This window comes from Aythya ferina (assembly GCF_964211825.1).
Source record: "Aythya ferina genome assembly, chromosome: 5".
Classification (NCBI taxonomy): Eukaryota; Metazoa; Chordata; class Aves; order Anseriformes; family Anatidae; genus Aythya; species Aythya ferina.
Genome location: NC_140301.1, coordinates 38,332,448 through 38,355,716, shown reverse-complemented (window position 1 = coordinate 38,355,716; position 23,269 = coordinate 38,332,448). Strand labels below are relative to the sequence as shown.

At 47.1% G+C, this 23,269-nt stretch overlaps 1 protein-coding gene across 7 annotated transcripts in view; it reads left to right on the top strand.

Moving 5' to 3' along the window:
• Positions 1-22,892, top strand: part of ADCK1 (aarF domain containing kinase 1) — an 85,599-nt gene extending 62,707 nt beyond the window's left edge. For 6 of the 7 annotated variants that reach the window (XM_084520832.1, XM_084520829.1, XM_084520830.1 and 3 more), the window contains exons 6-11: positions 1,367-1,525; positions 5,193-5,309; positions 16,530-16,679; positions 16,927-17,124; positions 20,511-20,704; positions 22,040-22,892. In XM_084520832.1, the coding sequence (XP_084376958.1) occupies positions 1,367-1,525; positions 5,193-5,309; positions 16,530-16,679; positions 16,927-17,124; positions 20,511-20,704; positions 22,040-22,211 (990 nt within the window). In that variant the 3' untranslated portion in view covers positions 22,212-22,892. The remainder of the gene's footprint in view (positions 1-1,366; positions 1,526-5,192; positions 5,310-16,529; positions 16,680-16,926; positions 17,125-20,510; positions 20,705-22,039) is intronic. The other variant, XM_084520835.1, reaches the window with a different exon arrangement.
• The last annotated feature ends 377 nt before the right edge of the window (positions 22,893-23,269 follow it).

Here is a 23,269-nt window from a genome sequence, read left to right as displayed (position 1 = left end):
TTAAAGGAACATTGAGTTTGGTACTGACATTTAGATAAGAGAAGTAGAGACAGAGGTGGAGAATAAATGTTTTTGCACAGCTGAACAGGAGCAGTGATGGTTCATGAATTTATTTTTTGTCATATATTTCAGTGACAAGAGCTTTCTGTAGATGTGTTTTAATGTTCCTCCTGCAGTCCAGGAGTCCTCACCTCAGTGGTGGAGATCTAGAAAGGGAAACTGTCCAGGAACACACACTGATAAGTTGGTTTTCATTTTCAGATGGACATATAAGTAAGATAAAGACAGCAAAGTAGATTGTGCTTTAATGATTCCAGTAGTTAAAAAAAAAACAACAACAAAAAAACAAAAAACCAAACAGATTATTTTCCTTAGTACATGGTCCAAATTGTCAACTTTTGTAGATTTGTGACACTGGCAGAGAAACTGGCCCTTTATTTGAATAGAAAGCATGCTTGGCTGCTGTGCAGCTTTGTTTATGCCATCCAGCCACATAATCTTGAATTGCTTCAGGAAGAACTGTCTGTCACTTGCCCCTTTATTAAATGTTGCTGTAAACAAACATTTCCAGAAACTTTTTGTCTGGTCTTTTCAAAGCCACGTGCAACAGAATACTTAATCCCCTTAAGAAGAAGAGAAAGCCAGTTGGTGGAGATATGATACTTAGAAAACACCACCTCAGTGTTGCTGAGGACATCTGTTGCTGACACTGAGGGGGAAATGCCTCTCTGACCTCTGACCAGAACTGTCCCTTTAGAGATCTGTAGCCTACCACCTGTATCTGAACTCCACTGTCTTCTCTGAACTGCCTGGTGTGTCACCAAAATTCTTGCTCAGAAGTGGAAGTAGCATACAAGTGAGAAGCCTTAATTTGAGATATTCATCGTTTGCATTATGTGAGGGCTGTTCAGATGACACCAAACAATGTCTTGTAGAATTAGAGAAGTTAGAGACTCAGAAAAGAGTTACTTCTGGGCTATTCCCTTGGCAAGATCTGACCTCGTCCTCTCTTCTTCAGAGGTTTGCTCACTTATTTCTAGGTAGGGGGCAGATGGGCTCCTAGCACTGCCCTTTTGTGTCTGTTTCATCAGGCAACTTACAGATGTGCCTGTGTGGAAGGGCAAGCCAAAATTTGTGTTGCAGAATCAAGGCATGACACCATATGTTGTACTATGATACTGCAGGAACCCTACAAGCACTTACGGTGCAGGAGGAAGGTTTTTTTCTTTGGTGGGGGGTCTGTAAGTTACATGGAATGAATCTGTCAAAACAGAATCTGCTCTGTGTAGCTAACAGCGCAGCACTGTGTATAGCTGTGTGGCTTTGGAGCTGGCAAGTGGCTGATTGTCTGCTTCATTGTTCCCAGGTTCTCCTCTTGGTTGTGAAGCAGATCTTTCCAGATTTTGAGTTCATGTGGCTGGTGGAAGAAGCAAAGAAGAATCTACCTTTGGAGCTGGATTTTCTCAATGAAGGCAGAAATGCTGAGAAGGTTGCTCATATGCTGAGGAACTTTGACTTCCTGAAGGTGAGGGAGTACATATTCTCATGCACGTATGTACGTTAATAATCTCAGTTTATGCCTCACATTCACCTCATTCATCACCTGGAAAAACTATATAGATGGAGAGAGGAGTTCAGTCCCTTTGTGTTGTTCGTTCTAGACTGCTCTGCTAATATGGACAGCAAAAGCTAGAATGCGGCCGATAATGTCAAGTAGTGTTGGGTGGACTGTGTGCATATCCCATGAGGAAGTAGGTTGCGTGTATCTTTCCTCCTGCAGAAAAGCACGTTTTCACTCTGAAAGTAAGCATACATCCTGCATACACATCGACAGCTAATGCATTCATGTTACCTTCATACACAAACTCAGCTGCTCCCATACTGCGCTCTTCCTTGCTGATACATGTACCTCACCTGTCCAGCCGTGCACAGACAGAGGTTGCTGACAGATGTCTCAAGTACAGCCAGACATGCACTCATCACCATCTCTGTAGATATATGCTCCCGTCTTCAAACTTGCACACAAACATCTGCTGCTGACATACACGGGGCACAAGCTTCTGCTGTGTGTATTCTGTAAGTACACAAGTACGATCAAGCCCATGTAATGCTGTGGCTGCAGTCGCTGACATAACTGCATTTGCACAAAGGCAGCAAAAGATGCACACTTTTTTGGACACTCCCCTATATGCATGTTAAAATGAGGTTTTAACCTCCTGTGTGTGCAGAAATCCCAAGATGGAAGTGATGGATGCCTGAAATTAGGTGAGTTTTTGCTAGACTTTACAGGCCAATGCACCCATTTTCTCCTTGTTTCCTCCATGCAAGGACTATAATTCCTTGTCACCTTAGGTTTGGGGCAGTCCTGTTGGAGCCCAGGGGCAGGAAGCGGCCTTTCCCTTGACACAGATAGCTGAAAGCCACTGAGGCTGCAGAAGACCAAAGGCCAGTGATTTTGCTGAGTGGGCGCTTATCAGAAGTGATGCACCTTGGTGAGCTGCAGCTCTGTTGCAGCTGTAACTAGGATACTGGGAAGTAAATCCCCATGGAGACGGCCAATCGCCTTCTTGCTGGGTTAAGGAGCTATCATGATATCAATATGTGTAACAGTAACAAATGGCTTGAGATGGCTGAATAATGGATCCTCCCGTCTGACCTGCCAATTCAGAGATGTGTTCATCACCCAAAGGCAAGGGAAGAATTGGGCTCCGGTATCATTAATTTTCCTAAACATGAAGGAAAGCTGAGAAGTGGATTTTGTGCTGTGAACCTGGTTGAGCTTTTAAAGCCAGAGATAAATTGTTTCCATGCACTGGCATTACAGGCAAACATCTGTGAGTAATTAAAAAAATCACTGAAGAATTCATCTGTGAGTGAGAGAGGCGTTTCCAAGAGCATGGATGGTGCTTTGTAAGCCCTGTGACTTGCCCCTGTAAATCCTGAGACAAGAATGAGTGTCAACTGAAATGATCTAAGGCAGCAAGGATGCGTGAGTCTGGGAGGCACACCACAGCAGCTGGAAGGGCTGGGGGACTGTTAGTGACTGTTAGTTTTGGAGTTGGCTTGCTTTCTCACTAAACTTTGCAAAGAGTGGACATGCAGATAAGCTGGGAAGGCTGCTGCAGTTGGGCTTATGTGGCAAGGTTTTGGTAGCAGGAGAGCTGCTGGGGTGGCCTGGCCTCTGTGAGGAGAGCTCAGAAGCTGTCCCATGTTAGATAAGGGACAGTTCCAGCCAGCTCCAGAGGGACCTGCCTCTGGTCAAAGCTGTGCTGATGAGTGACAGTGGTTGCACCTCTGTGTGAGCAGATTTAACAAAGGAAAGAAACTGCTGCAGCTGGGAGAGAGGAGTGGGAAAATGTAGCAAGAAACAATCCTGCAGTCACCAAGCTCAGTGCGGCAGGAGGTGCTCCAGGCACACAGCAGCAGTTCCCCTGCAGCCTGTGGAGAGGCCCCTGGTGGAGCAGGCTGTCCCCCTGCAGCCCATGGGTCCCACATGGAGCAGATCTCCACGCTGCAGCCCCCCCATGGGTGGAGGAGCCCCCGGTGGAGCAGGTGGATGTGGCCTGGAGGAGGCTGCGGCCCATGGAGAGCCCCCGCAGGAGCAGGCCCCAGGCTGGAGCTGCAGCCCGTGGAGAGGAGCCCACACAGGGGCAGGGTGTCTGGGGGGAGCTGCTGCCTGTGGGGGACCCGTGCTGGAGCAGTTTGCTCCTGGGGGATGGACCCCGTGGGACGGAGTCATGTGGGAGCTGTTCTTGAAGAGCTGCTGCCTATGGGCAGCCCCCACAGGATCAGTTTGGGAAGGATGGCATCCCGTGGGAGGGACCCCACGTGGAGCAGGGGCAGAGAGTGACCCTGAAGGAGTGGTGGATGTGAAGGGCTGTGGAGTGACCACAACCCCCATTCCCTGTTCTTTTGAGGAGGGGGAGTGAGAGAGCAACATGGTGGAGCTGTCCATCAGTATGCAATCACCATGGCTGCAAGTAACTGAATCCTCGTTGAGTGTGCTGGATCCTCGGCACTGATGAGCCACAGCGGCCTGGCTGGTTCCTCTGGCTTTGGTTGCACTAGGTGGACAACATCCCTTACGTTTTTCTGCCCTACCTCAGTGTGCTGCATCCTTGCAGTGTGTGAGTCCTGAGTCTATGGCAAAGTCACGTAGGTGAGGGGAGAGAGCTGTATGGCTGTGTCTCTCTTTGCAGGATCCAAAATGTGTTACTGCTCTACTGGGGCACAGTAATGGGGGTGGATGAAGCTGCCTTAAGTCCTTGGTAAAATATACCTCTCTGATTTCTTTTGCATGCGAAGTTGAACCTGGACAGCTTGAGAGCACAATGATGTCAGGAATATCCAAAGGGAACTTCATCAATGACTCTGTTGGCAGTAGGAACTTCCACTCAGAATTGGGCTAGAGAGAGAGGCTGGAAAAGGGGGAGCCAGCCCAAGTGAAGGCTTCTCTTATGCTGCGTCACTGCCTCCCTGTGTGACACAGGGCCTCTTACTTAGACCTCACTCAGCTTGGTTTACTGCAGATTGAATGAAAAGTGCTTTGACGTTTTATGCTCGTTACTGTGTCACATTGGCAATAAGATAGTTAAGGGTCTCCCAGGGTTTCTATGACAAGCTCCTTATTTGTGACACTTGATTTTTCTCCCAGTTTGATTGCAGATGGCCTAAGTACACAGGGTTTGTCAGCTCAAATGCGTCTGTGTTCCAAGGGGCACTGCTGAGATACAATTTATGACGATGGCTTATCATTTTTAGAGCTGCATAAGTGAGCTCTGTACATAGCAAACGAGATGCAGTTCCTGTCTAAAGGAGCCAAGTGGATGATTCAGAAAGTTGCAATAGGTGCTAAACAGGCCACTTGTAGGAGCTCCAGAGCAAATAAGAAAGCTATCAAACAGTAATGGGAGAGGGAAGTGGTGAAGATTTTGTAAAGTGGGGCCTGAAATGTTGCACAAGCACTTTTTCTGCTGCCATTGTATTGGTGCATTGTCCTTGCACACATTGCTGCTGTCCTGGGGAAGAGGCCTGCAGTGACAATAGTTGCATTTACCTCCCTAGTGCACGGGAAAGAAACAAGGCCTCGCTTCAACCTCTTCCTTTTTTATTCCTTTCCTGGGTTGTGTGTGGTATGTTCTCCTTCCTTCCCCTGCCTGTTATTTGACCTGACCCATCTTTTCTTGTTTCAGGTCCCCAGGATCTACTGGGAGCTCTCAACAAGGCGCGTCCTTCTCATGGAGTTCATGGAAGGGGGGCAGGTGAACGACAGAGCGTACATGGAGAGGAATGGCATTGATGTCAATGAGGTAGGTTCTCAGCCATTTCTGAACTGGGCATGATGGGCAATGCAAACCTGATGTTGGACAGGAACACTGACAGAACGGGAAGGGGCAGAAAAGGGAGCAGCACATACAGATATGAACAGAGCAATTAATCTGAAAAATCTCGTTTCTTGTGCTCCTGGGAAAGTATATAATCCCTTTTGGGGAACACTGTCCTGTAGGATTGCACAGCTAGAGATATCTTCAAGGAGACAGATTGCGAGTGATAACCATGCTCTTATATTAAATACACCGATGGCTTGTTCCAAGATGGCAGTTCCTGTTATCCTAGAGGAACAGCTTCAGGTTCTGATCTTTTTTTGTCCCTTGTCCTCCCCTCTCTTTCTCCTGCATTAACTTTCTCTAGAGCACAGGATGTAGCCTTTGTAACCCAATAGCTGTCTCTCCTTATAAAGGAGATGTAAATTACAGGCCTTAGGTGATTCTTGTTGCAGGAGTGCTGGAATCTCAGCCATGGTGGTTTGCATAATATTCTGCCATGTGTTGTTCTGGTCTGCTTTCCAAAATCTCCCTCTTTCTTCTGGATGCAACTGGGTACAGTTTTCTTTGCTTCTTGGTCCTATATTGCTGTGAAGTTTTGCTGCCCTTCATTAAATAGCTGCCAGATTCCATTCCTGGAGAACCTACATTTCCCCAATGAGTGAAATAATTTGTATGTGTGGCATGATGTCAAAAGAGTGCTGGGGATTCTTTGTTGCTAAGAGATTCTTGAGGAAAAGAAGGCATTGCTTCCAAGAAGGTCTGAGAAGATGCCTTGGGAAAGGGTTTTGTCATTCAACAGTGTAAAGCCACACGTCTCAGTGCGTGAGTGCTGATTGAGGCAGTGCTGCTTGCTTTTCCCCTTGTGCCCTATTGATGAGCCTCAAAGTTTCACTTGGTTGATTGGCTGTCAAAGAGGTACAGCATAAAATCAATTGTACTTTGTCCATACACTTAATTCTGAAATCCGAACGCTTCCTCTCTCTCTGCTCTTCTTCCTCTCCACTCCCTTTCTATCCATGGCAAAATTCACGTGGCATTGGTTAGGACATACCAAAGACTTTTCAGGGAACAGGAAATGTGAGTTTGGTATGCGCCACAAGGGGAGAATGTTATGTGTATCTTCTCAGCTGCCTCCCTAAGTCAGTCTGAGGTCTGCCAAATTACAGGACCGAGTAACCTGCCTTTTCTCTGCGTAGATCACCTCTTCCTCTGGTCTTACACCCAGCAGAAGCCAATTAGGCTTTTTCTAGTAACTTCTACAGGCAAAAAGACAGGCACCTTGTCACGTGTTTCTCCACTGAAATACAGGAAAGTGCAAAGGTTAAAGTAGGTTTTAAGACTGTCTTTCCATTCTAATTGTGATGAACAAGCCAAGGTCAGTGGGCAGTAGTGAATGACCTTCTCTTCCCAGCAAGAAGTCTAGTCCATTTTCATTAAAGGGACTTCTTAAATGACTCACCTGTAGATAGTGCAGTCTCTATTCTTTCACATTTCCATCAGGAAGAATTTAGAACATTTGGGTCGCTAGTATTTCTCCTCCCTCCCAGCAGGGCATCAGAGAGATGTTTGTCAGCTGTTCAGAGGTAGACACAATTCTTTCTCTGTGTCTATTTTGTGCTGATGATCTTTCTTTGTATTTACCAAGGTAAGTACCTCAATGATGCATCTGGTCTGCAAAGAGCACCATTGTGTGACTCGTGAGAATATGATAGCTCATGTACTTTGTTATCAAGAGATTTAAAAAGTCTCGTCCATGGCAGAACACCCAGTCAGCTCCATTCACCCAGACAGAACAACTGGTCAAAAGTGAGTTGTTTCTTTGAGTGAACATGTCTTACATAAGTTCTTTTCTTCTGCTGTATGGGCAGAGGTCAAATCTAGCCCACAGCACTCAGACACAAAACTGAATATTTCTCAATATTCAGTCTTGAAACTGGCAGAAAGGCTTGTTCTGATGCATTAGCAAGAGGACTCTTGAACAATGTTCAGATTTTGAACAGGGCTTCCTCAAAGTTCTTGGGCAGCAGATCTGTTCCGATAGGAGAGATTTAGGATGAAAATTTAGCTCTTATTTTTGTTCATCCACCCCTTTTGTAAGGTTGTTTTGTGACATCTTGGCACAATAGGTTCCATGCAGCAAGGAAACAACATATTTTGCTGGTCTCTAAATGATGTCTAAAATGTATTTAAAAAAAAAAAAAAGTTGTCAAGAAGCTCTTTCTTACAGCAAGGTATAAGCCTCAGAAGTTTTGGCAATCTGTCAGTTATATGATGTTACTCAGCTCAGTTGTAGGATTCGACATTTCTGCAGTTTCAGTACCTGTGCTGAGCTGTTCTTTGTCTCTTTTCTCTCTCTGTCCCCCAAAGTTAATGATTATCTTTTACTGATTGCCAACGAAGTAATCAAAGGAGTGGATACTAAGCCCCTCAGAAGCATGTGATGGGGAATAAGGTCTGTTATTATGGCCACAGGGAGATGGTAGGAGCCATGCACACCCCAGACCACTTCTCTGATGAGGTGCAGCAGATGAGACAAATACAACCAAGGTCCATTATCAGCTGCTGCTGTTGATGCCATGGGTAAGGAGCTTCATGGCATGGTGGCAAAGTGAACAAAAGGCAGTAGGCACTGAAAGGAGCATGAGGAGGGGGTGGCAACAAAGGCTTCAAAAGTATGATGTGACTTAGACAGCAATTCTGGCTTTTAAGAGATGCATTAGCTCCCTGTAAATCACCTCAATCTATCTATCTATCAACTCCTCTATCATCTTACTCCATTTTGTTTTACTGGGCAGAGGAATACGAGTCTTCACTAAGCAGGATTTCTCTTGTGTGACAACGCAGCCTTGAAAAGCAAGCTGAGCCTCTCTCCTCTAAATGGAAAGGATCCCTGAGGTGAAAGCTCCCTTCAAACCAGGTTACTGACATTTACTTAATACCGTCTGTAGCAGGATTATCATTAAAGCTGCCCAAAAGCACATTAATCTCTCTGGATCCGTCCAAGCGCTGGACTGTAATGGCATTTAATCAGAGAAGGCTTTGATTTCTAAAGACAAGTGCAAACACTGAAATATCTGCCTGTGGAACAGTTACTTATTCATGTGTAAGTGTAGCCGAGGATGAGAATGCAGCTAGGATATTGACAATGGGAGGGAAGCCTGGAGAAGGGAGTTACGAGGGAATGAGCTGGCATGAATTTTGAGGGAAGACCAGGGTTAAGAAAGGGGCTGCTTGGAAACTGGGCTGTTCCTGTTTCAAGACACAAGTTACATGCTTGCTTGGGAACATACGTTTGGAGGAGGTGGGCAGAGCAGAGAAGGGAGGAAAAATGTAGACTGAGGGGCTGTCAAGTTGTTTGTAGCATACATAGGAGGAAAGGAAGGCTACTTAGAGCAAAGACTTCTAAAGAAGACCTCAGATGGCACACATGCCCACTTTGCACCTATTCTGATTTTAACTGATCCATTTAGAAAGACCTCATCCATATACAAATCTTGACATCATCTCTGATCTGCTGCATAGGTCTTCCTTGTTCCTCCTTGTAGGTGCTCTGACTATCTCCGCAGAGGCTGCTGGATCAGCGGGCTATGGGAGCTGTGGAGCTTAGAGGTCTTGTGGCACATGCTGTATTGCCTGCAGGTAGCCAGCCAGTACTGGCAGGCAGGTGGAGAGCTCACCATGATTGCCTTGGTTTGTGTTGGAGTCAGGAAAGGAAATGGTGCTGTGTGCTTCAGCTCACTGAGTGCCTGGTCATGGGCTGTGGATGATTCAGAAGTCAGTGAAACATTTTGTCCAGCTGAGAAGTGAAAGCAAACAGCTAAGATACTTAAGATGAGCTACTGTGTGCAATTATTGCCATCTGTCACTTCATCCTATTGTGGCTTTTTGCTTCCTTCTGTTACTAAATGGAATCCTCACTGCAATGATATCTCTTAGCTCAATAAAGAGCTCAGCTACCTTCTGATGGTTGACAGCTTTGCAACTTGAAATATGCTTTCAGTGTGGGATTTACCCTTCTGCCAAGAGCCAGGAGCTGCTGGCTTGGGGCTGCTAAAATTTAAATGGGATTTCCCAGGGTGGAATCCTTTTGTCAGTGCAAGTATGGAAACCTCTCATGTCTCAAGTATTTGTGCTTATAAAACTCAAGTGTTAGATGAAATGGAGCGTGGAGTTCTTGGGGAAAATGGTTATTCTTGCTCTTTGCACCTGCTGATTTAGTCTGGGGAGAGGTTTCCTTACAGATTCTCCTACGTTTCTTCTTGCCTGAAGCTTAATGACAGTTCACAAGGCACTGGTAAACAAGGATGATGACCTCCAGCATTTCCAGCTTCTGAACTATGCAAAGATACCACATAAAGAGTTAAATTACACACAAACCCTTCTCTTACTGGAAGTCAGTCTCAAGTGTAAGTGTGAATCAATTGCTCAAGAGTCTCAGCAAGATGCTTTATGTTAAATCCAAGGAAATACAACTCAATTTAAAGCCAAGGGAAAATGATCCCCCTGTCCATTTCAGGCCTGACAGAGATGCAAATAACAAATGAACAACAACTGGTCTTCTCTGTAGAAACTTACTAAGCTAGCCCCTCAGTTCCCTGGCTAGTTAAGTCAGAATATTTCTTCCCATTTAAATGCAGTAGAAGATGGGGCATCGAGCAGGAAAATAATTTCTTTAGTTCCCAAAAGAGGGTATGGGGCATGCTAGGAGTACACTCTGGAAGCCCTAAAAGCTGCTCCAGAATCTTAATGACATCTTATGTGTCCAGATATCACCTTGCTGTGTTGCTAGATCAGTAGATAGCAACAGTGCTACGTTACAGAGCGCTGTGTTTTGATCCTCACAACTGCATCATAGAGGACAAAGTGTGAAATTGGATCTCTTGTGTGTGACCATCCTAATCTTCTATGGACAAGAGCCATTTCAGAGCAGAGACATACAGCAGGCTTCAGATTGTGGCTCTTCTCTATCCACACCCTTTGCTAATTTGACACCAGTTTAATTGGGCAGGATTGTACTAGCAGGATTAAGCAAACCCTTAGACGATGGCCATAATAACAGCTGCAGAAGAAAGCAAAAACCCAATACGCTCTTCAATCCAATTAACCTTCGATTAAGGTTCCAAAATCAATGCTATTCTTTTGGCCTGAGGAGCTAATATTGAGCCCTGAGAAATGAGCTGCACAACGACCTTTACTTTTAATGAGATCAATAGAAGTTAGTGTCGCCATGTCTTAAAATAATTGGCAAATATTACAGCCAAATTAAGGCCGGAGACTAGTATCTGCTCCTGATCTAAAGAGACAGTCACAAATGGAGGTGGGACAAGAAAAGATAGTGCCCTATCAGGCAGTTTCATCTGGGTCTTATCAGAGGCAGGCAGTGAGATCAGCTCTACAATGACCATGCACAGGATGATGTTTTTCTTTGCCCTTCTTCTTTGTGTCAGTTGGAGGCACGTAGCCAGGACTGCTGCAGATTACTCAGGAGGCCAGGAAAGTATCAGTGACTTTTCCTGGATAACTCTGGCCAGTTTTTTACATTGCAGCTGCCAGTGAACATGGTATATCTGCCGTCTTGTTGCTAAAGGAGTTTTGCACTCACTCTCTTGCTAACTAGGCATATCAGCCTGGTGTTTGTAAGGGTTTTTATTTGTGATGGACTTTCCAGTGCTTTGTTATTATCAGGTTGTTCTGTCAGCTGGGCATGCTGTTTTGTTAAGAGGTGGCTTGTATATACAAGAAGAAATTCATCACTGCTGCTACCTGCGCTATGGTTTGGGGTCCTCTGAATTAGATGACAAAAAGGCAGTAGGTGTACTTGGTACGCTGCGTATGAGTCAGCTTAACAGAAAGGGTGGGGATTAGTAGGGAAGTTGCAAAGTAGGTGAGAAACTGATAGAGGCAATGGTAATGAGAGGAATTATCACAGTGGAGTTTTGCAAGGTTTGCTCTTCAAACTGATCTTCATAATTTCAGTAATGACCTTGACACAAACAGAGCTTTGTGAAAGAGGTTGTGAATGGCACCAGTTTGGGATGTTTTGTCATTGTAGAGGATTGAAGTAGCAATTGCACTTGGTGGCCTTGAGGACTTGAATGATAGAAAGGGATAAAAATGAGAAATACCAAGTGAAAAGCCATGCACTTAAAAGCTAATGAGAAGAGTTTCCTAAATATGCTGGGAGTTATCAGAGGGAAGTGAATGGAGTTAAATCCTGCTGGAGGCTGGTCACTAGTGGTGTCCCTTGGGGCTCTGTACTGGGGCCAGTTCTCTTCAATATCTTTCTCAGTGATCTGCATCAGGGGATCAAGTGCACCCTCAGTAAGTTTGCAGACATCACCAAGTCAGGTGTGAGTGACCTCAGGTCAGGTGTGAGGAACCTCCTACCTGCTCAAAGGTAGGAAGGCTCTGCAGAGGGATCTGGATATGGGACGACTGGACCGATGGGCTGAGGCCACCTGTAGGAGGTTAAACAAGGCTGAGTGTGGTGTCCTGCACTCGGGGCATAACAAGCCCAAGCAGTACTACAGGTTGGGGGAAATGTGGCTGGAAAGCTGCTGGGTGGAATGGAACAGGGGGGTATTGCTTGATAGTTGGCTGAATATGAGCCAGCAGTGTGCTCAGGTGGCCTGGCTTGTATCAGAAACTGTGGCCAGCAGGACTGGGGAAGCGATCATCCCCCTGTACTCAGCTCTGGTGAGGCCACACCTCAAATCAAATACTGTATTTAGTTTTGGGCCCCTCATTACAGGAAGGACATCGAGGTGCTGGAGCGTGTCCAGAGAAGGGCAGTGAAGCTGGTGAGGGGTCTGGAGAACAAGTCTTATGAGGAGTGGCTGAGGGAACTGGGGTTGTTTAGCCTAGAGAAAAGGAGGCTCAGAGGAGACTTTATCATGCCGTACAGTTATCTTAAAGGAGGCTATAGCAAGCATTTTTATATCCTGTAAGCATTTTTTTCCAATATTAAAATATTGGGTGGAAAAGGTGTGGTTTGCCTGACACAGTGTCACGGTCATGTCATATCACGTGGCAATGGCAGGTTGCTATTTGCGTTGGCTGGTGAGGACACAGGCTTTCTTGGTGGCTGTAGTCGTCGTGTTCTGCTGCAGCACAGAGGGACAGATTGAACTTTCTTGGCAATAACACACCTTCTGGCAATAGGCAAGGATGTGCCTCGGGCCAAAGTTCGAATTTGGTGTCAATCTGACATATCAAGCTCAGCTCTGCTTGCTGACTGGCACGTTTTTTTATTGTTTCTTATAAGGTTATGCCTAAATTATCCTATTCTTGATTACACCTGCTTCTACCTAGTTGTATTTCTCATAGCACATTCAATGCTACAAGTGCCTCTGTTTCCTTGGTATTCAAGCCTTTTAAAATTGGTAGACCGTCTTTTGTCTGGTATTCTTTAGCCAACTCCAGAGCCGTCAGTTCTTTTAATTTTTTTCCTAAGTACATTCTTCCTGCATCCTGCTCATTTATTTGCTTTCTCTAAACTCGCTCCATGTTGTCTGCATCTCTCTTAATGAGGTGTCTTGAAGTGAATGCAGGATTCCAAGGGTGATTATCATTATTCTTTTTTACCATGCGCAGCAAACAATGCTGGGAGACCCTGGTATTTATAAGGACCTTGTGTTGGATGATAAACAGGGAAAGGAATGATGCCCTCACTGTGTCATAACAAAATGCCTGTGTGTTTACTTTGGTCTTTGCTTCCGTAAATCATTACAACCTTTTGTCTAATTTGCTATGCACCTTCACCCTGAGGTCTTACACAGCCTGAATGCATGCTGAATTCCACTCTTCTCCTGAGCAGAGGTTTTCATGTGTTCATTTTCTCATTTCACCTGACTGCATTCTTCCAAAGTGAATTGTTTGTAAGTTATTTGTCCAGTGGCGTTTTCAGTAAGGATGCACCGAAGGCCAGTAGTGATGGGGCACTGGAGAAAGGAAAAGAGGGGTCAGCATCTGTGGGAAGTTTGGTGACATAGATGGCAGGTTCTTCCAATTGCTTTTCCACAAGTGTTTGAAGAACCTTATTCTATGAATATTCAAAAGGTAAACTGTGTTGGCTGGTGATTAATTTGGAAAACCATGTACTGCTGTTAGTCTTCCCTGACCAGGGGAGCCTGTATACACTCCAAGCACCAAGACAAACTGATCCCCTAGGGCACCCTGTCTGGGAATCTCTCTTGACACTGCTTAGAGGGTGTCAATAGAAGATGAGTGCTTTGGAGTTTAGGGGAGTTCACTCCAGGCAAATTACTGGGAATCATGGTCAGTAGTCACTGAGGTCTCAGAGAGAGAAACTCAAAAAGCAAGCACACGTGAAACAACAGCCCTACAGTTATCCACGCATGAACAAACACTCATTGACATATACTTTTTCTGATACCAAGAAATCATATTTTTGCTAATATACAGGCACAGAACTGTACCAAACATACATTACCTGCTCCACAGGTTGTAGATGCATAGGTCTTTTGCAAAGCCTTGTATCTCATCCAGAGAGCAAGCTGTGTCAGTGGCGGTACTTGTTGCTGCTTGCTGCTGTGTGTAATGATGATGTGAGTTCTAGGAAAAAGATGAAAACTTGAAGAAGGAATATATTTACCTTTATTTTTAGTTTTCCCTTTCCTGTCCCAGTCTCCTTTCTCTGGCCTCTTTGGGATGTAGAGCTAGAAAGCTGGGAAACTTTGAGAAAAACAGAATTCAATTTTTACATTCCTTTTCCTTTCCTTTCCTTTTTTTTTTTTTTTTTTTTTCTTCTCTCTGAATCACTAGTGAAAGTCTTTTTGTACTAAGTTTAAGAATCCTGTAATAATAGCCACATTTCAGTACTTCAGTAAGTGCACATTAGATAACTATGTACAGAAAATGAAGTTATGTAAGTAAAAAACTTACAGCATTGGACACATGACACATCTGTACCAAAAGTCCTATATATAGTATATGTGTCTTTGATGACTCGTGGAGCTATATTGCAATTAATGTATGTAAGGGCATCGTGGTTATTTCTTAGCTTTTTGCTCTAGAAACATGAATTCCTTTTGTCTGAATTATAATGATGGGTCACTATTTTTATTTTATACTCTGATTTCTAGAAATATGGCCTTCCTTTTTGTTTAGAACTCAACAGCATTGATGCTTTCTATCTTAAATTAATTTCTCTTCAATTTTAGAGGTATGTCAGCAGCAAAAATAAGCTAAAATACTTTAGTGTGCAGCTCCATCTCTTACTCTAAGTAAATTTATTTTTTTCAAAGGTAAAGATTGTTTTATTTTATCATAAATCCCTGTAACATATTTTTTGTATGCTAACTAAATTATACGGAATGCTTTCCTCTCTCTTAAAGAAGCTGTAAAGTTTAGTTTCAGTGCATTAACTACTGGAAATATTCAACGCTGTACTCTAGGGAAGTAAATACAAGTATGGCAGAGAAGGGAGAGGGGATGGGGAAGTAAAGGTTGTCTTGTACCCCTGAGCAAGGCTGTGACCCCTCTAAGGTGACCCATGGTAAGGTGGGAAGATGAATCCCAAGCTTCTGTTGTGTTGTGTTTTGGGCTGTAAAAGGCTATGACCAGGATAGTAACCTGTCTGCTGATGGTGGCTCAAGAGGGGACACCTGCCCTGCACCTGAAGCAGTCACGATGTCCAGGTCCACTTCTCCTGGCGTGCAGGTCCCTGGGAGTCTGCATGAATGAATGATTAGCTCAGGACAAACTATGTGACATGTCCTTGACTGCCAGGTTCTACTTCCCTTTTCTAGGCTGTCAGAACATCTGGCACTTTGGACTTTCCAAATTTTACAGCTAAAGCACCTGCGTGGGTGATTTGGCATGGAGCAGCATCCCCATGATTCAGTAGTCGCTCCAGGTGCCACCTGAGGGAAGGGGGGCTGTCCCACCTGCTTCTACAGCTGTCCCTGCTGCTGTGCTGCAGGAAGGGTTCCCATGTGTCCTTCTCACTTGTAGTTACTTGGGCATTCCTCATCAGGATGCTGTTCTGCACCTGGCTGGTCTGCTTCCAGCTGCTCTCCTGGGCTCTTGGTGGCTCAGCCAGACCTGGAGCTCCGCATGCCCTGTCCTGATGCAGTACCGTGGCATTGTTCTGTGGCTCCCTGAACAGCCACTGTGCTCCTCTCAGAGGTGGCTGCATTTCACAGGTGGGTAAAGCAAGCCCTTTCCTAGCTGTCAGGTTTTCTGCAGGACAAGCTGTCGTTGGTATAACCATTACCTCTTCCGTCCCCTCCGCTTGTGGGGACAGCTGCCTGTTTGCTGCTTACGTCGTGTGTCTCCTTGAAATCATTTATAACGATTGACTTTTAATTGTCTTTTAATTGCTTGTTCAGCACTCTGCTGTGGAGCACTGTGCCACTTTCTGACGGCAGGGAGGACCAGCAGTGGGATGTCAGGGTGAGAGGTTGCTGTGCTGGTGTGGTGAGGGATTGATCTGAGGTCCTGGGGATGTTCAGTAGCTCCTAGGAGATGTTCACTTTAATAACATCTCTGGGTGATGAGAAGCAGTGGCATGGAGGGACACGGCAATGACAGGATGATTTAAACAGCTTTTCTGTGCTGCTTCATCTTCACAGACATCGTAAATCAGATTAGTGTGGGACTGAGGAAAGGAAGGGGGAGAGTAGGGGACAGTGTGGTGGAGGGAGGGCAGAGGGAGCCTGCGTTCATTCCGGTAAGCAGACAGGCAGGCTGATCTTCTCCCACCCCTTCTCTACCGGGCCCTGCTGTCATCCGTGGAGGAAACACCTGAGTCTTCATGCAGGTGGCATTTCACCCACCCCAGCAGCTTCTTCAGTACCTTCCCTGTCAGTGTCTATCTGCCACCATCTGCTGTCTCATTTTCCTCCTCCTTACCAGAAACCCCATTCCTTCCCACAGGACCAAAACCCTCATTCCTAACCCACATTCCTACCGTTTTTCCTGCCAGAAAATGTTCGCAAATAACCCCTAACCCTGCAAACATCTTCGTGATACCCCGTGTGGATCCCTGTGCAGCAGACACCAGCAGCTGTACCGTGCATTTGTCAGCACGAGGGGTCCCAGGAGCCCTGTGTGGGGACGCTGGCATGTGCCAGCCCCTTGCTCCCCCTGTGCTGGCACACAGGGGCTGCCTCCCCTCTCCTCCCTGGCACGCACCCTGCTGGGGGTGGCAGTGTGTGACCCGCTCCTCTCTCCTTACAGATCTCTCGCAACCTGGGGAAACTCTACAGTGAAATGATCTTCGTGAATGGCTTTGTCCACTGCGACCCGCACCCAGGCAATGTGCTGGTGAAGAAGTGCCCAGCCTCTGGCAAGGCCCACATTATCCTTCTGGACCACGGGCTCTACCAGGTGTGTAACTGGGGGCGCTTCCAAGGCCCTGCAGGGCTGCTGGTGGGTGTTGGGCTGGAAGAGCGTACCCAGCTGCAGCCTTGCTCCTCAAAGCCTGCATAAATACATTTTTCCTATTACTCCCATAACCCTCCAAGGGCATCTCCTGGCTCTGAAGTGGGGGATAGGGCATGGCTAGGGGGCACAAGGCTTTCCTCCTTGTTCCCTGCCCTCTGCGAACTTCTGAGGGCCGTGTCTCCCTCCCCAGGTGCTGAGCGAGTCGTTCCGCATGGACTACTGCCGCCTGTGGCAGGCCCTTATCAAGGCTGACATGAAGAGGGTGCAGAAGTACAGCCGGCGGCTCGGGGCAGGGGATTTGTACCCGCTTTTTGCCTGCATGCTCACCGCCAGGTCCTGGGAGTCCGTCAACAGGGGCATTGACCGGTCACCAGTCTCAGCCAGCGAGGTAGGACCTGTGTGCCCTCCCCTGCTGCGTGTCCTCCTTCTTGGGTACCTTCCCTGTTCTAACCACGTGTATCACTGATACCAGAGTGATACTGGGCAACCCCTGGCAGCTCCATAGCAAATTCTGCCTTGGCAGCTGAGCTAGAGTAAGCCAGGAATTCTTCTATGCTGTGTGTTATAGCGGCTAAACTTAATCTCCCCATTTTACTTGTCATGGGCTGCTTAAATTTTGTATGATATTTTAATGGCTAAGTGTTCACCGGTTCTGGCAGGAGAAACATTTGTAGATCAACCTTTTCTTAAAATGAAAAGGAGTGTTTAATGCAGCTGTGCAGGGAACCAGCAAGGAGGATAGGGTGAGGTAGAGGAGACATAAAGGCCTAGTGGGAAGATACGAGAAGGATAATGCATTATCACTATTCATGTAAATGACTATCAGCACTGATACAAACTCCTAAAAACCCTCGGAAATTACCTCCCAATCAGAAACCCTATTAACTTGGAGTCAAGGTTGCTTAACTGCAGATTCTGTCAACTCAATCACTACAAATCTAGGAAATTGCCACTTATATTCTCCCCGCTTTCCTATCCACACATGCTGGGATCCTTCTCACGCCTGCTAGCACTCCTGACACACACACATTGCCTTAAGAATAGTAGCAGCCCCTGCCAGCTGTGCTTTTTTTAGAGGTGAGCCTATAGTGATGTGATTTCAGGAAATGGACCAGAGTCTGTAGGGAGAAACATGTTGTATCCTATGGTTTGTTCTTATCTGCACACATTTGTAGCAGATAGAATGAAATTAATTTAAGTAGCATTAAAATATCGTTCTGTGAAATCCTCTCCTGGAAATTCCTTTGGGTTGGTGTTTCGTTTTGATGGATGGGGCTGAATTTGCTGTGCTGGCTCACCATTACGCGCAACGATGAGAAGGTTGGATACCTGGGGTAACAGACCCCCCCCTGTAATTTGATTGCTTCCTACCTGAGTTAATTTTCTGCATATCAGAAATAATATAATGACTGTTAAGCAGATCTATGCTTGATCTGTGGAGTTCTGGAGCTGGTAGCTCCAGAAGAAAATTCAGAGACACCACAGTGAATCTACACAGAGCTGGCTCCAGTCCAAAAGGCCAGCCTTGAACCTGAGCTCACAAGTGGTGTTTGTCCTAAGCTGGCTCATGTAAGTTATGCAGAGCTGTGGCTGTGGCTGCACGGTGCACTGTGTGGGCTAATGAACTTTGTCAGAGCTGAATTGCTTGTATGGAGCCAACTCTGTTGTCTTGGCCTGTATGACACAATTAATGCTGAAACTAGATAATCCTGCAGCAGATAATGGGGAGCTGAGCAGATTTACTGTGACATTAGGAAATGAGCTGCTGCTTGCCCTTAGTTTAGAGGTGAATTGGAAAGATCGTATCAGCAGCAAGAGCCAAGTGCCCCTGTAGGCAGGTGCCATCAGCACAGAGCTCGGGTGAATGTGCTTGAGGATGGATTGGCAGCAGAGTGGTCTGAGAGACAAGTAAACCCTCCTGATACAATATCTTAGCTGTAGTGTGCTGTGTCCAGCCTGGGGCACTGCCTCTTGAGAAAGGTTTGATGAAAGTGGGAGAGGCCAGTGGGAAGCAGCAAGGACTGATGGTCAAGCAGATGCAACTCATGAACTAAGGCTGAGCAAGCTAGGGCAGAAAAAGTCCAGAAGAGTGCAGGCTGAGGGGAGATGTAAGTGGGATTTTCAAATCTGGTAAAGACAGATTGCAAACACGACAAGAAATAATGGGTTTAAAGTTCAGCTAAGGAGATTTTGGTAATAACACGAGTAAAGCAGGATCTAATGGCAAGGCCAGAGAGATGCTGGTGTGGATGGTCTGGGGAGGATGCGGGTCACATCACTGGAGGGTTTTAAGAGCAGGCTAGGCAAACGTGTGAGGGTTGCCATAGGTGTAGTTGTTCCTGCCTTGAGCCAAGGCCGGGCAGCTGACCGCCCAGGGTGGCTGCTAGCCTTATCTCATCAGATTTTGTTTGTGTTTTGTTGCATCCTGCAGCAGCCTCTGCGACTGCAGCCAAGGGGCTTTTCTCAGGTCCTGTGGCATAGCTCATTTCTTCCTCCGTGCACAGGCTTCACCCTTCACAGAAAATGACAGGTCTGATGACAGATCTTGTGGTTGCTTTGTGATGTGTACAAACAGCTGGAGCTAAAAATAAAAAGGAAAGAAATAGAAAAGAAAATCTATGCATGGAAAATAAAGTAGCCTCTGCAGTGATGCTGGCAAGGATGAGAGATAAGAATATCAGGAAGAAATTTTCTGCCAAGAAATACTGGAACAAAACATTTAATGTTTAGGAGAGCTAAGCATCTTCTTGCTGAAGATTTGTGTGTTAGATTGGTGATGGAGGCAGGACAGAAAGATTTATGTGTCGACACCAAAACGAACATGATGGTGTGTAAACTGGATACACCTCTGACCATCATGGCCTGCACACGAGATTTGTGTGGGTGTTTTCCTCTGTAATAAGTCTGAAGTTCACAAAGGGTGGGTGTCACATCCCGTACCATGAAATACAGACCTGCCATCGCTCACTCCACAGAAGAGAAGGTTTTAGAGCTGTCTTCTCTCCCCCCCAAAGGAGCCTCACTCTCTGTAAGAAGTCATTTACTACCCTTTGCATGTGTCCTGGTGGTTTCAGGAGATTTCAGGTGTTCCAGGGACTCTTTCTGGATTTCCTCATATGGGTCTAGATGGACCTGTAGTCTGACACAGATGACAGTTCTGTGGTCTTTTGGGTTAGCATAAAAGTCTGCATAATGCTTTCACGCCTCCACTGAGCTGCACTGAAGACAGGGGACTAAGCTAAGCTTAGAAAAGAGCTCCACTGGTGTATCATGAAGCCATCAGTTGCATGGGACGGCAAAATGCACATGGCAGGGAGCAGCCTGCTTGTCCTTGCAGCATGCCTGACCTCCCAGGCAGTCCTGTGGTACTTGCAGCACTGCCAGCATTGGGTCTGTTGAGGTGAGACTCAGTCAGAAAGCTGCAAGGGCAGTAATGAAACGGTGGTGTGGTCTGCCTGGGCCAAGAGCTGAGATAGCAACAAACACCCTGTTCTCCTGAGAGGCTGTTAATGCTGCCTGTAAGGTGAAGGGGCCTTATCTCACTGAAGGGCAGGTGGAATATAGCAAGAGTGATGTGTGCCTATGCAGTGAGTGCTGGGGACAGCCAGCTGCCTGCTGCAAAACAGCAGGCAGAGCTCTTTAGCACCTGGCTGAGTCATGGTCTGGCAAAACGCTGTATCCTCCTGCCAAATCTCGGCTGCGTCTGGACGGGGGTTTCCCGTGCACTCTCAGCTTCTCTCTCCTTTCTTTCTGGCATGGCCTGGCTGACTGCAGGATGTGGAGATCCGGTCCAATGCTGCTGCTTACCTACCCCAGATCACCCAGCTCCTCAACAATGTCCCCCGCCAGATGCTGCTGCTGCTGAAGACCAACGACCTGCTAAGGGGGATCGAGTCAGCCCTGCACACGCGGGCCAGTGCCAGCTCCTTCCTCAACATGTCTCGCTGCTGCATCAGAGCTGTTTCCACGTGAGTGTCTTCTCCAGGCGCCGGGGCCCAGACATGGAGCAGCCTCCAGATCAGGAGGGCTGGCTGCTCCCTGGGAGCCAGGAGCCAGCAGGCCAAGGGCCAGTCCTGAGCAAGGCAAGCAGGGCAGGGCCTGTGATGCTGACCAGGTTCAACCAAAAGTCCATATCATAATGCAACATCACGGGGATAAGGCAGGTCCAGGGGCAAAGGAGGAAGCTGACCTATAGGGCAGGCAGAGTGGTTGCCAGGCAGGTCTGTAGGGACAGAACAGGGCTGAGGTTAAGCCAGGGGGTCAATGTGCTCATACCTAAGTACTCCTCCAGTACTGGGCAGGCACTGAAGGCCCAGGCCTCAGCTCAGAGAATGCTGAGCCTATAAGCAGAGTGTGTGGAGGAGGCCTCAGGCTAGCCAGAGCCATGAAGGCATATTAGGGCCCTCCACTCAGGGCCCTGACAAGGCCTGACTTGGATCTTGACCTCTTACCCTTAGCAACGGACCCTTCCCACTCATTAGAGCATCTGCTGAGGTCTGACCCCTACTCAGTTACACACCTCTTTCTGTGCTGTTCTTGCTGCCATCAGCCTCTCCACAGGGCAGGTGTGTGACCTTGCATCTGGGGACAGGGATGGAGGTGCAGCCCGTGGGATAAGCTTTTAGGGTTTGGCCCTGTAACCCAGAAGAAGGCAGGGTGCCTATTACAGGCATCAGCACTGGGAAGTATTTGTGGGTAGGAAAGATCTGCCAGTTCACTGCTGCCTGCTTCTGCAAGGTGTCGGGGCTGACTGTGACGATGAGGCTGGTGTTCAATACCCAGGAATAGGAATCATGCAGCTGATTTCCACCTGTGAGTCAATTCATTTCCCCTACCTCAGGTTCCTCCTCCTTGCAGAAGAAATAACTGCAGTTTGTCTGAATGGTGAGAGAAATGCAAGGCCCAGTTAACCTTTGCTTCTAAAGAAAGGTGGAGAGTTACTTTTCTTGGAACCAGTGTGTCAGGATTGTTGGACTCCTACGAATGTACTACCGGGAAGGGCTACAGGGGTGTAGCCATGGCCCAGGCTCACTACACGCAGTGGGAAGGGAGCTGGGCTCACACAGGAGCAGGCTGACTCTTCTGCCAGATTTGTGCCAGAAAGGGAATCCCCAGCTCCTCAGGAGCATCTCCTTGGAGAAAAGCCCTACTCCTGGGGGTCCCCACTGGTGGTGATTCTCCAGGAGTGGGACGGTCGCCTCCCCTGAGGGGGGTTGGTTGTACTGGGGTTTCAGGACAGGCTGCCTTCCTGTCGGGCTGCATCCTGCTGGAGCTAACTTGGCTGTTTCTCTGTTTTGTTCTAGGTATCAGAGGAGCAAGAGTCACTCACTTTACAGGAGGGTGCAGATCTCACTCACAGAAGGACTGAGCCTGTGGCAGATCAACCTGTATGAACTCTTCCTGTGGCTGAAGGGGTCCCGGCTGGGGAACTGGGTCATTGCTCTCCTGAGCTGGATGCACCATTCCACATACTGACACGAGCTGGTGGGAGAGGCCTGGCTGTTCCCTCTCTCACTGCTGCTCTCCACGGCACATTTGCCTTTCTGACTGTTTCTGTCTATCCTGTGGGCTATTTTTGGGTCTCGTTCCTTGTTACATGCTGCACTGTCCTTGCATGTTACAGCATTAGCTCTCTCTGTGGCAGCAAGAGGTGGAGTAGGTACCAGGGCTCTGCTGATTTATGGGTTAGGAAAGGGAGGTGTGGAGTACCGTGTGTCAGGAAGGGCATGGTGCTTTCTCTCCCCCTTTGAACAGGGGAAATTCCACACAAATTCCAGTGGAACTGCACTGGAAGCAAAAGCCTTTCCTCAGCTCTTTCTTAAACGATCCTAAAAAAATTAAGAGAATCACAGCCCTGCCTAGAATGCCCCAAAACATTTGTCTGACCCTCAGAGAAAGCTGGTATATCCTTTAAAAATCCGATAGGGTTTATATTAGTTATTGCAGAGTCTCCCTGCAAGTGCCTGTGTGTTTCTGGACTTTCCCAGGTCCATTTCTTTGCAGTTGAAGTGGGGGAAGGGGACAGTGGTCCTTCTTCTTTTCCAGGATTCAGGGAAGGCAGGAAGGATGACGACTCAGGGCTCTGAAACTGCTGGTAATGTACGTGTACTGTACAGCGCTGCCACACAGCAAAATAAATGTGTTGCATCAAAGACATTTGTGGGAGGGATGCTGGCTGTACACTCCGGTTGACATTGTGGCCTCTGACCTCTGTCCTGTTCCCGTTTCTCCATGGAGTGAGTGATGCCAGGCAGTGCTTGTTAACTCCTTGCAAGTCAAATGAAAAGCCATCTTGCTCTGTCCTCTGCTCAAGAGGTTTGTCCCACGTCTGGGTCCTCTGGTGCTGTGTCAGATGTGTTGGGATGGGCTGGGGTGTTGTTCTCCTGGAGGACACACCGCTCCTTGCCACCCAGATCCGTGCTGAGCCTGCCTCCTCCCTGGCTGCAGCACATCTGTGAGACGTCATCATCCCCGTGTTGCACATCGAGCATTTCGCCTCGTCCCTGCCCGTGACATCTCACTGCTCCTGCCTC